Source organism: Arvicola amphibius, chromosome 5, assembly GCF_903992535.2.
Source record: "Arvicola amphibius chromosome 5, mArvAmp1.2, whole genome shotgun sequence".
Taxonomy (NCBI): Eukaryota; Metazoa; Chordata; class Mammalia; order Rodentia; family Cricetidae; genus Arvicola; species Arvicola amphibius.
The window spans coordinates 154,792,890-154,805,535 of NC_052051.1; the positions used below are offsets into that span (position 1 = coordinate 154,792,890).

Consider the following 12,646-nt stretch of genomic DNA (forward strand, 5'->3'; position numbering starts at 1 on the left):
ATGATGGCACGTGTCATCCAGTAGAGGCCTGGATGAGACCGTAGCCATCCTGGTTCCCAGAGTTTGCCTGGCCCTTTGTCCCCAGCAAATATTTAGACTGCAAGATGGGGTTGTGGCTCAGCTTTGGAGTGGGGCCCCAGTTAAGAACTTTGAGATGGAGATCATGTTATTTGTGGGTCAGTTTCTAGACCCTGTGATTTTCTGGGTTTGGAAGCCTTTGGGATATGGGTGTTGTATTTATGCAAACTTCTGTAACTACATGCAACCAAGGGCACCACCTGCCTCAGACCCCTTATCAGCTGTCCCAGACCCCACCAACCTGTCATGCATGTGGCCACATCCCGTATCTGATCAGAGGAGCCTCCATGAGCTCAGACAGCTGCGGAATGCTTGGTCATTCCAATTCACCCTGAAAACCTTGGGACCGTCACACATGAAGAGAGGCACACCGGAGTCAGAAGTCTTCTCATGTTTCCAACCAGGAGACATTTTATATATGTTCATTTTTCTCCATCATCTGGAAGAATGAAACCAGGTGACCAGCCCAGTGTCACCCTGGCCCTGTGAGCAGCTCTAGCAGCAGAGGGTGGGTCCTTCTGTGTGAGTTCTCTACCCAAAGCACGGGTGGGGAAGCAGAAGCGCCGGGCTGCAACTCTGATAGTGTTCTCTACCTCTGTGAGTGCGTGCGCGTGCGTGCACACACGAGTCTACCCCTCACCAAGTCTATACGTGACTGGTGCGGATCCCGCGTCAGCTATGCTGGCCCCAGAGAGCATCTGCTCAGATGGGGTAAGCCCACCGCGGAGTGCCTGCTTCACGTTCGCCTTGGGTACCAGCATACAGATCTTAACGAGTGTAAAGGCAGAGAATATTTTCTTAGGAAGTGCAATCCATCCACAATTCATTTCATACTCTGGTGTGTCCCACATTGCCTTCTACAGTGGTTAGGTCTCTTGTTGCCTGTACAAAATACCTGCCCAAGGCAGCTTAAGAAAAAGAGCAGGTTTATCCTGGCCCACACTGTGAAGGTAGAGTGCATCGTAGCCGGCAGTAAGAGTGAGCCGAGTGGTCACATTGCATACAGTCAGGAAGCAGAGAGAGACAGCTGCTTGGCTTGCTTTCTCCTGTGTACTCATTCCAAGCCCTTCACTGGTGCAATGATGCCACCTACATCTAAAGTGAGTCTTCCTGCTGCAATCAACCCAATCTAGAAACTCTCTTACACACAAGTCCACAGGCTCATCTCTTAGGTGATTACAGTTGTCTGCTAGGTGATTCTAATTGTCTCCTGGGTGATTCTAATTATCTCCTAGGTGATTCCAGTCATCTCCTGAGTGATTCCAGTCATCTCCTAGGTGATTCTAGTTGTCTCCTGGGCGATTCCAATTGTCTCCTAGGTGATTCCAGTTGTCTCCTGGGTGATTCTAGTTGTCTCCTAGGTGATTCCAGTTGTCTCAGGAGATTCTGTCAATGTTGATAATGATTATTAGCCATTGCATCTCATTGCAAACGAAGACTCTCCCAGGGACTGTTCATCAAGGCTGTTGGCTCTTTAGCAGGCCTGAGGCCATCTATCTCTGGAAGTTCTGCTGGCCAGCTGGGCCCCGTGAGGTAGACGGAGAGATGTCATATCAGGAGTACCCATATGCAGGATCTCCTCCTAGAGAATGGTACTCAGTGCTCCCAAACTGACTGTGAACATCTTCCTTTCCGGGAATATGGAATCTCTAGCCTCACCAGACAGGGAGTCTCAGGGACAACATCCCCAATACCACAAGGACAAACCTCCAAGCAAATGGCATTGCAGAGGTGTGCCATGAGCTTGCTCTAGGATGTGACGTGACCCCCTGGGGCCACACGTGCTTCTTGATGAGCAGGGCTCCAACTTCTCTGCCATGTACCAGGGCTGCCAGCGGCAGTGTCCAGGTCCTGTGGGTGGTTCTGATGAGTCATGGAAACATGGTGCTTACGATACCCTGACACAGTCACCAGAAAACACCTTTAGCAAAACAGTGTCCCCACCCACGGCCTCCTTGTTTCAGCCCTCTGGGCCTCTTCCTTCTCTCTGCCTCCCTGGAGTACAAACCTGGCAAATCCTTGGCACTGCCTGTCCCCTGAGCCTTTGGCACTGCCTGTCCCCGGAGCCTGGCCTAGGCACCACCACTGTCGTGAGTGGGGTCTGCACATCCCGAACTCTGGATAAGATGGCTGGCTGGTGGGTAGACTGGAGGGAGGGTCGATAAAGGATAGGCAGAGAGCGATAGATGGGCATTGGGAAAGTGTGGCTAAGCCAAGTTTCTACAGGTAAGTGTGAGACCTAGTAGAGGAAGCTAAGTGACACTCATTCAAACCCAACACTGTAACTTGAGAGAAGAATAGACTTAGTGCCTGGGTAAGCAGCTCCCGGGGCCAGAGGCCTTCTGTGGAATCTGGGAGAGAGGAAGGCCCCAGTGACCTGCTTCTCTAGGTATGAGCTGCAGGAAGATGTGAGGAGTCTATTCTCTACTGAGAACACTAAAACCATCTTTTGTCAAACAACAGTTTCAACATTTGGAGCTCGTACATCAGTGACCTTAACTTAGACAGTAGACACAAGATCCCAACACCACAGAGCTCTCTGGTACAGGGAGTAACTCAGGAGAAGTTTTGGCATGATTGCTATGGGTACTCAGGCCATCCCCACCCTGAGGGGGAAGGGTTCTTTAGATGAGGTTGTGAAAACCACCCGAGTCTCCTATACCAAGCAAGCTCAATCCAGGCTAGCTCCCTCCAGTTGAGGCAATCCAAAGTGCTGTGGGGCTCCTGGACCCATCACTTATCTCGGGTTTTATAGGAGACAGCTAGCTCAAGACCCCAGGAAGAAAGCGGCTTTGTCCCTCGGTAGGCCATGCACAGGCTCACATTCATATCACATTGTTGTTGCAGGGGAGGCAGATGCGATCCAAAACAATGGGGCCTCGGCTGAGGACACGGCGGTGACAGACTCCAGGCACACAGCAGACCCAAAGAATAACTGGCAGGGTGCCCACCCAGCTGACCCAGGGAGCCGCCCCCACTTGATCCGCCTCTTTTCCCGAGATGCCCCAGGAAGGGAGGACAACACCTTCAAAGACAGGCCCTCCGAGTCCGACGAGCTCCAGACCATCCAAGAAGACTCCACAGCAGCTTCCGAAGGCCTGGATGTGATGGCATCACAGAAGAGACCCTCACAGCGATCCAAGTACCTGGCCACAGCAAGTACCATGGACCATGCCAGGCATGGCTTCCTCCCGAGGCACAGAGACACGGGCATCCTTGACTCCATCGGGCGCTTCTTTAGTGGTGACAGGGGCGCACCCAAACGGGGCTCCGGCAAGGTGAGCTCCGAGGAGTAGAGGAGCCGTGGGGTTAACGGCACAAAGGAAGGAGAGGTGGGCAAATGAACTGGGCACATTTCCCTGTGTTTGAGATACTGGTCCTAGCCGGACAATGGTGATGGCCCAGGGGCGGCCTTGGTCACCACTTAGCCTATTTCTACTTGTTCTGTTCCCTTTGTCACAAGGGGCAATGATTGGGGTGTCACTCAGGAATGCAAGGGTCTTCTGCATCTGAATTTTGGGGCACCCTGATGTGACAGTGAGAGTACCTGTCTTAGGTGTGTGTGCCCTCTGCCTGGGGCTTCCGCTGATTCTGCCTCTGCACAGTGCTTCTGGTTTCAGTCCTGATTTGTGCTCATTCACTGCTGGTTCAGGCCGCTAACTTCTCGCCACTGTGAAGCAATGGTCCATTGAGGAGTCGGAGGTCTGCAGAGCAAACCCCTCCACCTCGGGGCAACTTTCCCCTTGGTCTTAAGTAGTTTGTTGGGGGCTGGTGGAGGAATTAAAGGATGTTTGTGAGCCAAAGCTTTATTATTTTGCGATTCCATTAATTTAAATATAAACTGTGCTTCCTGATGTTTCAAAAGCAAATGTTCTGTGGATGAAAAACAAGAACTGTATCAGAAGATAAAAGATACAAATAGTCCAGTTTCCAAGAGCAATTCCTGGGGAGGGATGCATTAGCCTGTGGTTACCTGGGGAGGGATGCATTAGCCTGTGGTTCGGGTTTGTCTAGCAGCTAGTGCCAGGTGGGCTATTACCCTACAAGTGTGTGGCATTTTCTGTAACTCTGTTGGATGGCTGGGCAACTCTGGCGAGGAGTGTGGGTGGGAACGTTCAAAACAAGCCCTGGTTTTTGAGCAGCCTGTGAGTTGTGACTAAGAGCCTTGCAGAACTCAAACAGTTCTGGACTAATGTGTGGGACGGAGGCCTCTCCATGGCTCTGGGGCTGTTGGCAGTGCAGATTTCCTAAAATGCTGTGGTCACCAGCGAGAATGACTGTGAACTGCTGGAGCTGAGCTCTCCGTGGCCACCAGAGCCTCTTGGCGTCTCAACAGCCATTTGGTCCTTGTTAGGATGTCACCACAACTTGCTTGTCATTAACCCTCGGTGTGTCTGACCAGATGACAGAGTCCAGATGCATGTGGCTCCTTTGCAGCCTGTACTAGACATTGCTCTCGGTCGTTGGCAGGGCTCTCAGCCTGATACATCAATCCTGGGGCTTGTTTCTAACTTACATTAGTGTGGCTTTTCAAGTATTCTTCTCAAGGCATGTCAGTTCTGAGGGTCCAGATGTCTGTCCCCTGAGGCCTATCTGTGAAACCAAGCTCTCCTTCACACACACACACACACACACAGAGAGAGAGAGAGAGAGAGAGAGAGAGAGAGAGAGAGCCTCACCAGCCTAGAACCCTTAACCTGGTCTGTGCAGCTGAGGAGACAAGAATATGTTTTTATGCTGAGCAGGAAAAGTGAACCAGCTGGAGGGAGGGCACAGAGTCTAGAACCAGCTTTGTGGTTGTGGTTCAAGCTGCAACACCATAGCACATCCGTGGATAGCACCATGGCTCTCCCAGAATGTACAGATGTGTACAGTTTTAAAACCACATGCCCATCAAATGTTTCACAGGAGACAGTAAAGGCTCAGAGGCGGTCCTAATATTCACAGATAGTTTCTCTTAGATCATCAAGGATCCTGGGGGAGAGAAAGCATTTTCACTGGAGATATATATTTTATACACACATACACACACACACATATATATATATTTTAAATAATTGGGATTTTTTTAACTTAAGGTGTCAATTCTCTGCACCATTGTTGTGCATTCCAAATATGAAAAAGTTTTTAAATGAACAACCTTTGTACATAAAAGGTCCCTTAATGTTTGTATATGTGATCTTTATTTTCTCATTATTTGTTAGTTTGGTTTTTTTTAACTCACATACAAAAATAGGGTTATGGCATTTTCATAGAGTTTGTCTGTGTTGGCCTTCCCCTGTACCCTCCTGAAGCTTGTCCCAGATGGAGCCAGAGGCACCTTCCTCTGCTGAAAACCTGCTTGCCCAGGCACACATAGCAAGGGCCTGGTCACTGTGTCCAAGCCTATTTGAATGTGATGCTTGTCTCTCTAACGTTGGAGATAGAAATTTAGCTCACTCTGCACCGAGCTATGAATCACAATCACCCTAGCAGCTGGGGCCAGCTTCTGAAGTACTTGTTTCTGTTTGTATTTTGATGTTTGTAGATGGAGGGCTCATTTTTCTAGGCTACAAAGGTCCCTGAGGAAGCTGCAAAGAAAAAAGCCCAAAGACTAGCTAGCTGTCACTGTCATTCTAAGACAGGAGTCGAACTCACATGCAGGGTGCCCAGGTAGGACCACAGGGCCCACCACCCGCCACTTGCAGATACAACTATAGCCTTCCCGTATGGAGCCAGTTCTCCAGAAGGAATCTGGGAGACTCTGAACACCCTCCTTTGCCCAGCAAAAGGGCTTCTGGTCCTGTTGCCTCCTGCATCCTCCCTCCCCAGGCACGTGGTGCCTCCGTGCCATGCAGAGCCACCACCCCCGGCTCACAGAATGCGGGGACAACACCCAGCCTTTGTGTGTTTGCCGGGCTGACATTCAAAGAAAACTCATGAAGAATGCCCTGAGAAGGCATATTCTTCTGAGACCCATGGTGAAAAGTCCATTGATGGAGAACATTCTCTTTTGTCCTGGGAAGAAAGGGAGGCTGTGCTCTGGCCTCTTAGGAACAGGTCTCCCAGCCAGTAGGATGCCCCGGTCTAATGAGGGTGTGAGGAGGTAGGTGGCTTTGAGGAAGAGAACAAAGGCACCTGCTCCAACCCCTTTTCCTCTCACCTACTGCCGAGCCCACCAGCCCCCAGTCCTAGGGCAGTCCCAGGCCCGCCAGCCGCTGTTTTGGAACGCAAATCATAGAAAGATCCCTTCCCTTTCAAAGAAAGCATCTCACAAAGGACCTAAGCTGATCATGCAACACCACATCCAGATGTCACACACACACACACACACACACACACACACACACGTGACCCAAGAAGGTAGCAGCTCATCTTCCATTTTTCCAGCAGGGAGAGGATGGTCTAAGCTAAGCCACCTTACTAGTGGCTCCAACTATATATTTTTATTATCTATTTATTTAATATGCAATCTCCATTTCTAACCTGCCAGTGTAGGCCTTTCGTCGTTTAGTCTGCAGATGGCTTCTCTGCCCCTCGTTTTGACAGGCCAGGACTAAGTACTGCTGGGTGTAATCCATCTTGTTGTGAATTGGCCAGTGTCTGTCCCCTGACTCTTTCCACCCCATTCTAATTTTGTATTAAACGTATCTCCATTTTCCAATAACTTTAGTCTTCACTGTTAACTTTGGCGTCTGAAGGTTGCAGATACACTTGCCACCGTGTGGAGTACCCATGTGATCCTCCCAGAATTCCAGTAGAGCCACTGTCAGAGAGTGTTTGTCCTTGCTACCTGCTAATAGAGCACTCGGGGGTCCAGGCAGAAGCAAAACTTCCTCATAAGCCACTAGGGACCGCCATGCCCCTCCCAGCCTCCCATCCACTTGGCAGTAGTTTTTCAGGGGCGTTTTAGAGGAAGTCTGCCTATGAAAGCATCTGTGTCCAAGGTCATACTTTTGAGATTTCTTGTATGAATTGCTTTAATGAGTATCCTCACCTTGGTTGGTTATTGGTCCCTAGTGTCTAACTCTGCCTGTCTGCTGCCTTGTCCACCACCGCCGTCCACTGCTACTTAAGCGGGTGGCTGTCATCCTGGAGTTTGGCGGGCATTGCGCCCTTTGTAGAAGTGGGATGTTTGTAAATCGTGTTTGTACTTAATGGTGATACCCTTAGGTGGTTGTACTGCGATTTGATTTTGCTGTAAACTTCCGCGTAATGTATATCCCTGCCTTTGTATGCACTCATTAAACATCTTAACAGACCAAAGAGGTGTACTAATTGCATATGGACTTTTTAAGTTGTATTTTTATTTTGTTAATGGCTTTGTGTGACTGGCATTTCCACGGCCTTGAGAAACGCCTACAGGTAAGTCTGGGCACTAAACTCTGTCACCTCCAACAATGGCACTGTCCCGGTACTCTCGCCATGGCGGCACGGTAGCTAACTCTTTCCCTTCCCGTAGTCACTGTCACTTGCTTGGGTTGTCCTGAGGATGGAAAGGACGTGAGGGCACAAAGGGGCCGACCCAGGAAAGCCCGCCCTTACTGAGGATCTAACTCTCCACTTTGCTGTAAAATCCCTCACAAAGCAACATGTGGAAAGGCACACCTATTCCAGCTCACATTTGGCAGGAGGTGGATGGAGGCAGCTGGTGACAGACACTGTATCCCCAGACAGGAGACAGGGAGATGGAGGCTGCTGCTCAGGGGGGGGGTTGGTCCTCCTTTTCCTTCAGTCCAGAATCCCAGCCCAGAGCATAGTACGTGAGGGCGGTCTTCTTATCAATCAAGATAATCCCTTCTGAACCCAGAGGCCTGTCTCCACGGAGAGTCTAGCTCCTATGAGGGTGGCAATCAGTGTTAGCCATCACACTGAGTGAACACACCAGGCCGGTCCTGCTGGGCTTCCCAAGGAGGTTCAAAGCCGCAGGGCTCCTGCAAGTTGAACCCAGAGGTAGGGCCAGGCTCCTCTTGAGAGTGATGTTGGATAAACCTGACGCTGACAGATGAGAGATAAAAGCAAAGACAATAAGCAGTTTAGGTGACCTGTGTGACTTCCTCCCCAGGGACCCTGATCCTGACTCTCACCTCCTTCTAAACCCACGTCCACTTTAAGGGATTATTTCCCAATCGTTGGTATTTCTTTCGGTTAAAAACAGGATTAGCCAGATGGTGGCGAGCCGTTCTGACTGGTTGGAGGAGAGCGCAGCTTGGCAGCTGAAGAACTAGATCGTTGTACAGAAAATAATCCCTCTTTGAGCTCATGGTGAAAGCCATGGTGACGCCAAGATACTGGCTTAGTATCTAAGAGCTGTGGGACGATCCCATCAAACCATGGCTTCGTAGTTTATCTTGAAGCTGTTTGTTTGTTTAGGAATAGGAAAAGCAGAGAGCAGCAGCTCAGAGAAAATGAAGTGTCCCGGGGGAGCCTCCTACATGTGAGCTTAGTGCCTGTGATTGTTCTGATGGGGTGTTCTTCACACACGCGCGCGCGCACACACACACACACACACACACACACACACGCGCACACACACACACACCACTCCTTCAAAGCTGCAGGTACACCTTAGGCTCGGAAGTACTCGCTTGCCAGTTAGGCAATCAAAGACATTTTCTTCTTGTCAGCCTGCACCTACCCTGACTCGAAGCTCAAACCCTTGTGAATCTGCACAGCAAGGAAAGGGCTTGTTATCCTTTGTAACCCTGTTTGGGAGCAATGACGTCAGGGTACAGATTACACTTCTGTAAGCATCACCAGGTCACACTTTCTCGGAGCCATGGCTTTGCCTAGAGCCATCTGCCCACTTTGTGTATAGATGTCAGACTTCGGGGGTGCGGGGAGCTCACAGTGACTTTCATTGGGAAAGCGGTCCTGTTCTACAAAAAAGACCCTAACGGGCTCCTCTATCACCTTTTGTCGGTGTGTAGCCTGGGTTTGCTCAGTCACCCCTCCCCCCTTCTCAGTTGAGAGGTCACTCTGGGGACAGTCAAGTTTTCTCAAACAGAAGCCTACACAGGCTTCCCCCAGAAGGTTTACTCCAGCATTCATTAATACTGGAATTTCTCATTCTTAGCTCCTGATGGAGAGGATTTAAGTCACCAATATCTCTTGCTAGAATAGAAGTGGCCCCTCTTATATGGGTGAGGACTCTTGTTTGTGAGACATGCCACTGAGCACAGCTCACCTCAGATGCTCCTCTTGGAACCCTGGTGTGTTGACTTTCAGTGGTCCTAGCGGAACTAGCGAGTCACACACTACAGTCACCTTCTGGCACAGTGCTCCTGCCCATCACTGACAAGACCATTCACCTGTCCCAGAGCAAGAGTCTGGAACCTATTGGATGGACGTTCTTTCTTGACTGACCACTCCAAGCACCCCTCCCCCATTCTCCCCTTCCCTCCCCCCCATTTCTCTCACTTCCCATCATCCCTCTTTCACCCCCTCCCCCCTGGTTATTTTACCATGTACAGTCAAAAGGACAGAGATGCCTCTAGCGGGCCATTTACTTGGGCCCTCTGATTCCATTCATTGAAGCTCGTTTGGGCTTCCTTGAGGTCAACATACTCTCTCATAACAAACACTCTAAATTAGGATGCTCTGAATCAGGAATAAATCCCATGCCGCAAAATTTATAGCAGTAGAGTTGGAAGTAATATGACTCGTGCCAGGGAAAGGGTGGTGTCCCTGAGTCCCTGAGCATCACCAACAAAGAAGGTAGGCAGAGAGTGTCACTCCCTGTGACCGCAAGCGTGACCCCAAACACTGCAGGTCCTGAAGTCATCTGGAACTCTGTAGAAGCCTTGAAAAAGTTAAGAGAATGCCATTCACGTCTGAGTCCTACTTGGAAAGCGAGCACAAACGCTACTGCATTGGCCCCTAGAGAATAAAGGCCTGCAAATAAAACTCAGTGTGAGATGAGGCCGTTCCCTTGCAATTCCATGGTAGGCTTCCAACACCTCTCACTACACCAGACAAGCAAACGTTCCTTTGCCTGCTGGAGGTCAGCCGCACTGGTCCTAGAGATTGTCGGAGGACTGTGGGGCTCTGCAGGCAGTGCCCACACTGGACTCACCCAGCCCACTCTGTCCTCCTCGGCAGGTACCCTGGCTAAAGCAGAGCCGGAGCCCTCTGGCCCACAGCCGTCCTGGGCTGTGCAACATGTACAAGGTAAGCTGCGGTCACCATCCCTCCAGCCAAGGGTCACCTGCGTGTGAAAATGCTCTTTGAAAGATCTTACTGTGTCCCTGGGGTCCAAGAGGTCTTCAAGGCATCTGTGAGGCCCTGAAGGGATACAGCAAGGAAAAATCAAAACAAAACAACAACAACAACAACATGTAGGAGGTAGAGAGTCTCTTTGAGTCTGTGGTGCAAAAATCTCAAAGAACCAACCAGGACACGGTACAGCTGTCAGGTTATCATAATGGAGAAGGCCATGGGAACAAGCTGTGGACCTGTGATGTGGCCTTCTGTAATGCCACACAGGCTGAAAAGTCACCAAGAGCACTGGCCTAGAAGGACCAGCCTGGACCAGGTCATTGCCTGCCTGTGTTCCCTAACTACTTGGAAAGCAAGCTTCTATCAGATATCAAGCACTCCCCAAATATCAGCTGAGTTAAACTCAAACGGTGAGTGTCCTTCTTAAGTCCAGTCCCCTGATATCTGTCCCTCTGAGTATGTCACAGCGAGTGTGACTGAGATCCACCCTCATTTCCCAGTATGGACACTCACATACTGTGGACACAGCTGGGGAAGGCAGCAACAAGAGGGGGAATCCTTCAGTCAACCACGGTCGGGACTGCTCCTCATGCAAGCTGAGCGTCACCACACACATTGTGCGTCTATCCGTGACCGTTTCACATAGACGCACACACCATCTGAACCTTGTCACCTGCCTTTGCCAAACAGAAGGTGAAATGTTTGGAAACAACGTCTCAGAGACCTAACCACTAGAACATTCCCTCTCTCTGCTCCATCGAGCACCTATCAGGAGGGAGGATGCCAAGGGGTCGGTGACCACACAATTCTGCCACGTATTAAACGTAAGCCAGAGAGGGGGCTCACTGTGATGAAGGCAGGCAGTAGGAAGGGTGTCCATAACTCAAGGGCTTTGGACTCCCTGGGACAGACGATTCATGATGAGACTGTGTGAATGCTTGCACAGAGATCTGCATGAGGTAGGCACCCTGGAGAGTGCAGCAGGTGCTTGATATGGACACTGTCCCATGCCTTGCCACAGAGACGTGAAGAATGAGGAACATTCCCAATGGCCTCTAAGATGGCCAGTCAGGGGCCAGGACTGAGAAGGCAGCAGAGAAAAGCTGGCCCTTGAGTGCGAGTCCAGACATGGGCAGTACTCGGAGCCGTGGGAGTGACGGGAAGGAGGCCTGTGCACAATGCCTGGTGTGTCGGAGCCGCTCCAACAGCATCAGCCGGGGGTACCTGGGAGGGGGCGCTGAGGCTGAAGAGGTGGCAGATTGAGAGAAATTGAGACAGAAACCCAGGATAGATTCGAGGCAGTGCCAGCTTACTCTGCACAGCCTCGAGTTTATTTCTCAGCCAGCGTATATACTAATTACAGGCAAAAAACAGATCAAAGAACAGCTTAATCAGTTAACCACCTCCCTGCACTGTCCTTGAGAGAAAGAAGTAAGCAGCCTCTTTACCTATCCCGCGAGTCCTGCTAGCAGCAAACAACTTTTATATTTTTTCTAACTGGATGTGCCTTTGGCTGCCATCCAACAGTCTGTATCTAATCAGAACTTTCTCACAGCCCTCAAGGATCCTGGAGCAGGCAGAGCAGGCAGGCTTGAACTCAAATGACTGTTGAGCCAGAATGGACCCCAGATGGAAACTGAGTCACTTGTGGGTGACCACACTGGTGTGGCAGAGTCCTGCTCAGTTTCAGCTGTGCCTAGCTTTGAGAGCTGTCTCGACTCTTCCCCTGAGTAGCTTGGGAGGGCCCACTGTCCCTCCAGAGTTTATCTTTATGGTTCTGCTGGATCCAGCATCCACTTGACTTGCCTACACGGGCAAAGGTCTCAGGTGACAGCACCTGCCCAGCAAGTGCCTGGCCCCGCCACTTTAGAACCTAGCCTGCAGCCAGTGTGGCAGCTGTAAATCCTGTAACAATGCCAGGTGCCTCATCCAAAGGCGAGAGAGACACCTGGTACCTAGGGCTAGCTGACTGAACCAAGCCGTAGGATACCTTGTTCATGGTGAACAATGCCAACACTGTCTACCCCGTCCTCCCCTGGACTTGAGATGCTGCTCTAGGAAGCAGTCCCTGAATGGAGTGGAGAGTCTAACCAAAACCCCACGGTTTCCCCCAGCTGGGAATATCAAGAGAATACTGGCTTTCTCTCCTTGAAAAATTACTCAGCAGGGAGAAGCCAGCTCCTCCTGCTCTCTTCATCCCAGCTGTATATATTTTAAACTTTCTGTGTATATATTTTAAAGGCTGGTCAAACCGCAGGCCAGCTGTGAATGACATCCTTGCATGATCACAGAGTCCAGCCTCTTGTCGACGTGTGTTATGGTCACATGATGCTAAAACATGCTACAGGTTCCCAGTGTGAGGTTCTTTGCA

At 50.5% G+C, this 12,646-nt stretch overlaps 1 protein-coding gene across 3 annotated transcripts in view; it reads left to right on the top strand.

Annotated features, from left to right (window-relative positions):
• The window catches only part of LOC119814432 (myelin basic protein), a 107,934-nt gene that overhangs the window by 72,285 nt on the left and 23,003 nt on the right, over nt 1-12,646 (top strand). For 2 of the 3 annotated variants that reach the window (XM_038330155.1, XM_038330156.1), the window contains exon 4: nt 2,926-3,356. In XM_038330155.1, the coding sequence (XP_038186083.1) occupies nt 2,926-3,356 (431 nt within the window). Of the gene's footprint in view, nt 1-2,925; nt 3,357-10,158; nt 10,228-12,646 lie in introns of all 3 variants that reach the window. The other variant, XM_038330154.1, reaches the window with a different exon arrangement.